This window comes from Propithecus coquereli, unplaced genomic scaffold, assembly GCF_000956105.1.
Source record: "Propithecus coquereli isolate 6110/MARCELLA unplaced genomic scaffold, Pcoq_1.0 Scaffold113, whole genome shotgun sequence".
Classification (NCBI taxonomy): domain Eukaryota; kingdom Metazoa; phylum Chordata; class Mammalia; order Primates; family Indriidae; genus Propithecus; species Propithecus coquereli.
The window spans coordinates 1,990,618-1,995,479 of record NW_012135303.1 but is presented as its reverse complement, the minus strand read 5'-3'; the positions used below and the strand labels follow the sequence as shown (position 1 = coordinate 1,995,479).

Below are 4,862 nucleotides of genomic sequence, written 5' to 3'. Positions count from 1 at the left end.
TTTATTTAGAGATATAAAATTATACCAATAATACACTAGGTGTATCACCTTATCATTTTGGGTGTTAGGAAGAAATCCTTGTCTATGTGCTGGAAAGTTAATACTTAGACATTTATTTGAGTTTAAGAGCCTCTTATGAAACTCTTTTTTATCTTTTAGCAGTAGGGAAATTTTAATATTGTAGCATAGGCAATTGCTATTTATTTGATGATTTATTTTTCATTTCCTATTCTGTTTGGAGATTTAAGAGTGTAATATTCATTTTTCAAGTGTGCTTCATAAGCAGATGACTATATATTTGGGTAATTCCTTTTTTTAATGTGCCCAATTTAGATATATTTTCTTGGGTATTAATCTTGTAAATATCATCCTGAGATTAAGAGTTTCCTATATGTTAGTACTGCTGCAATTCCCTTTTCCTCCTTGTCTTTACTTTGTTTTCTCTCTGTGTTATCATTTTTTCATTGAATGGCCCTTGTGCTCAATGGGCATTTTTTTGTTTTTTCAGAGTAAAGACTTCTGAATCCATGGGCATTTTTAAAAAAGTATTTTTATTCCCTCTTACCCTAGTACCCTGTTAGCATCCAGAGTGTTGCTGAAATTTCTTTCTCTTTTGTTTTATTGATTCTATCCCTTTTTGGTACCAGCCACAATTTCTACTTGGGTATCCTGGTGGGCTATGTGACCTTCTCCTTTTCACGCTGGTAGAAGATAAGAGTCTCCTTGTAGTGAGGGAGATGGTGACCAGAATCTTATTTTCCAGCTTATGTTTGCTTAATCACTTTCCTATAATAGCTGATATCCTTCTTTTGGGTCATTATTTTATGTACTAAAAATACTCAAAATCCTTGTGATCAGGGCATATAGTTAGAGTCATGTCAAAGGCAGAAAATTATTTGTTGAATATGGTATCAGTACAAGGGTATTTAGATGAATTGAATATCTATAGGTGTAAGAATGATCTTGTCAAAAAGAACAGAAAAATTGAAGTTCAATTACTGGTCTCCTTTCCTAAAGAATTGTACCTAGGCTTCCCATTGGCATATCTGAAACCTGTTCAATTTTGTGTTGTGTTAAAAACAAGGGTTTTAGAACCAGACTGACCTAGCTTTGAGTTCCATGTCCATCTCTAGCTAGTTGTGTGACCCTGTATAAACTATTTATGTGTGTTTTACTTTCTTTATAATATGGAAAAAGTGACATTTATAGGATAGTTGTAAGGAGTAAATCACAATATTATATATGTAAAGCACTTTAAGTGCTTGTACTTATGAAAACTAAGTAAATCACAACTGTATCCATTAAATTTATGATTCACTGTAGGTAGCAGTTAATAATAAAATTATAACAGCTTAAGTTAGTTTACTTTTCTCTCATTAAAAAAAATTTTAAACAGTCCAGAGTTAATCTGGTCCCTCTCTGATTTTCAGGGACGCAGGTTCCTTCTGAATGTCAATCTGTCATCTTTACTCTTCTGTCTTATACTACAAGATAGCTTCTAAAATTCTGGCTATCATGTTTGCATTTGGGGCACAAAGACAGAGGGGTAACGAAGAAGAAGTAGACAAATGGCATGTGCCAACTATCTTTTAAAGAGATACTGAAAAGCTGACATTGTTGCCTTTTTAATCTCATTTGCCAAGCTCTTGGTCATATGACTGCAGAGAAGACAAATATGTCCATATATAAAGTTTGATAAAACTTGCTTCCTCAGCCTCCTTGGCAGCAGGAGAGTTTAGGAAATGTGATCTTTATTGTGGATAGCCATGTGTCCAGGAAAACATCAGGGTTTTCTACTAATAAGGAAGGCAGGGGAGATTGATTATTGGGTAGGCCATCAGCAGTTTCTTCCATAGTAGTACTTATTATTATTGACAATATTTATTTTGTTGATAACTATAGATAATAACAAGTCTTAATGGCCTAAGTGCTATTACTTTCAGATGATTTTCCATAACTATGTTCTGTTTCATTATGCTTCAATTTAACAATTTCGGGCAATACATATGTTTATTTCCAAGTTTTACTGGTCACCTCAATATAGCTACCAATTAGTTAGTGTATTACTTAGTGTGCTTAGTTTTCAGAAATATGTTTATAGAATCAGATCCAAGCCAGTCATCTCATATATCTAAATCAGCTGGGGTGAATTTGTCGTAACCAACAGAAAACCTGAGAGATGTAACCAATTTGGAATTGTTGTTCTGTTCTTGCTTAAGAAGTCCAAATGTAGGCAGTTCTGGGCTGGTACAGCAGCTCAATGATAACTTCAAGGACTAAGGTCCTTTGATATTCCTGTTCTGCCTCTGTAGCCTGCTACTTTAATTCTTGGGCTTATCTCCTCATGATATAAAGAGGCCTCCAGGCATTATGTTTGCATTCTAGGCAGGAATAAAGCGAAAAGGCCAAGGGTAAAGGGTGTTTCTCCTTTTATTGGTAAAGTAATACCCTCTTCATAGTCTACTGCCAAATATTCTTGACCAGAACTATATTACATGGCTACCCTTACCTGCAAGGAAGGGTAGAAAGTGAGTTTTCTGTGTGGAAGGGAATACTTAAAATATATAAACCACTAGCAGTGTCTGTCAAATTATTTGTTAAACATTCTTATGTATGTTGATTTATTAAAAGAAAAAGTTGTCTGGAGATTTATTAAATTCTCTTTGTTACAAACATACAGAACTTCAATTAGGTTTGGGTTTCATTTTTATCGTCTTTAATATTTCAGAGGAATGCTTTGCAAGCAATTTCTCCAGCCACCATGGAAGTTCTTATGCGAGTTTTAGCAGATTGTGATTCTTGGGAGGACGGAGATCCTGAAGAAGTGGGTAGGAAGGTAGAACTAACTCTCAAGTGCCTTACCGAAGTGGTACATATCCTTCTCAGTAGCAGCTCTGACCAGCGTCAAGTGGAAACCAGTACTATTCTGGAGAACTATTTTAAATTGCTAAATTCAGATCATTCACCTTTACCTAATCAAAGAAGGTCCAGACAGTGGGAAAGCCGATTCATAGCTCTACAGATCAAAATGCTGAGTAAGTATTACATAAAGACAGTTTTCTCTGAGTCTAATTTTTGCTTTCGTATTTCTCACTTTCTTTTGAAATACAAGGCCATCATGTGGAAAGTATTGATTGTTTAATTCAGATATTGTGTGACTGTCTAGATTTTGACTTCCAAATAATTAACACAGAATCATTTTGTTTGTCTAACATCTTTGTTTTAATGATGACAGTCAAGTCTCTATATTCTTTTCTGAAAGGGTAGTCCACTAAAAGCATCAATATTAAAAAGAAAATCAGCTATGACTTTGAAATTGTAGGAAAAGTAAATTTTCAGAAAGTGCTATTTGTAGTAACCTGTGGCAAAAAGTCACATACAATCAATTTTGTATATGTCTCTATAATATCTCTGTAGAGATCACTTCAATATCTGCCCTTCCTCTAGAGGGCACCTTTTTGTTTTTGTTCTTCGTCAGATCCTCTGTATGTGTGTGTCTGTTTCTTTTTCTCTCTCTGTTTTGGTTGCTTTGTGTGAACTCTGTGCTTACATCTCTCACTCTGCTTTGTAAGCTCCCTCACCAACATACATGATTTCTTATTGTATTCCCATGTTATCATTAAATGCAAATATTATTAACTCATAGTTATTTAATATAGAAATAAAAGATTTCCATTACAGCTAACTAGGAAATTCAGATAAGTAAAAAGAAAATAATAGTTCTTTATATCTACCACCCAGACATATACAACATTGATGTTTTGGTGTATGGCTTCTAAAAACATAAAAATGCTTTTATATGTTTATGTGTGTGTGTGGTATCAATTTAAACATATTAAACATCAAAATCTTGTTGAAAATGATCCATTATAACATTTGTTTCTTTAGGAAAATAAGATTTGTTTTATGTAGTTTTTATTCTTTTATAAAACATGGCATGTTTTATGATTATTATAAATTTTAAGTTTGTAAGTAAGTTTAAGTCTATATTGAATGGACAGATGTCTATTTGATTTCTGGATGGGGATATCCCTTCAGTAGGAAACAAGAGCAAAACATTGTCATAAATGGATTAATTGAAGTCTCATTTTCATAATGGCCATATGTTAATTTTATAGTATATAAATGAGACTATGTTGCCAAACATAACCAGTTGTTGTTTATTAATAGCAAATTGAGTACTTAGACTTGAGACTTACGATGAAGAACAACTAAATAAGTCTCTGGAAAACAGATACCGCTCATATAAAATTTAAATATTTTAAATAATAAAGCATAAAAATTTTCACTTTTCTTATCAAGTGATAATTACAGAATTTGTTTTCTATTCCTCATCCCTATTATTTCTGAATACATTTACATGCTTTGTTAGCTAAAAAGCCTAAATTAAAAATATGATTAAATATTCATATGATCCCAAACTTTCATTTTGCATGGATGATTTGTTTTCATTTTCCTAGATACCATCACAGCCATGTTAGATTGCACAGACAGGCCTGTTCTTCAGGCCATTTTTCTGAACAGTAATTGCTTTGAACATCTCTTACGACTGCTACAGAACTGCAAGGTATTTCTCTATTATCATTATTGTCTTCGATTTTAATAAGCTATTGTTTGTGTTTTAATTCACATTTGAGCATATTAGTACTGAATTTTTATAATAAATTTGTGTTTGCATTTAATTATGTAACCAAGTTTTATCTCGAATTGAAACTATTATTATATCATTTCAATTGTTTAAATACTTTAAAGGTGGCCGGGTGCGGTGGCTGATGTCTGTAATCCCAGCACTCTGGGAAGCCTAGGTGGGAGGATCGTTAGAGCTCAGAAGTTCAAGACCATCCTGAGCAAGAGTGAGACCC

General features: G+C 33.2%; 1 protein-coding gene across 1 annotated transcript in view; it reads left to right on the top strand.

The window, feature by feature from the left end:
* Positions 1-4,862, top strand: part of NBEAL1 (neurobeachin-like 1) — a 208,658-nt gene that overhangs the window by 58,282 nt on the left and 145,514 nt on the right. The window contains exons 6-7 of the mRNA XM_012655033.1: positions 2,729-3,035; positions 4,461-4,567. Coding sequence (XP_012510487.1) covers positions 2,729-3,035; positions 4,461-4,567 — 414 coding nt within the window. The remainder of the gene's footprint in view (positions 1-2,728; positions 3,036-4,460; positions 4,568-4,862) is intronic.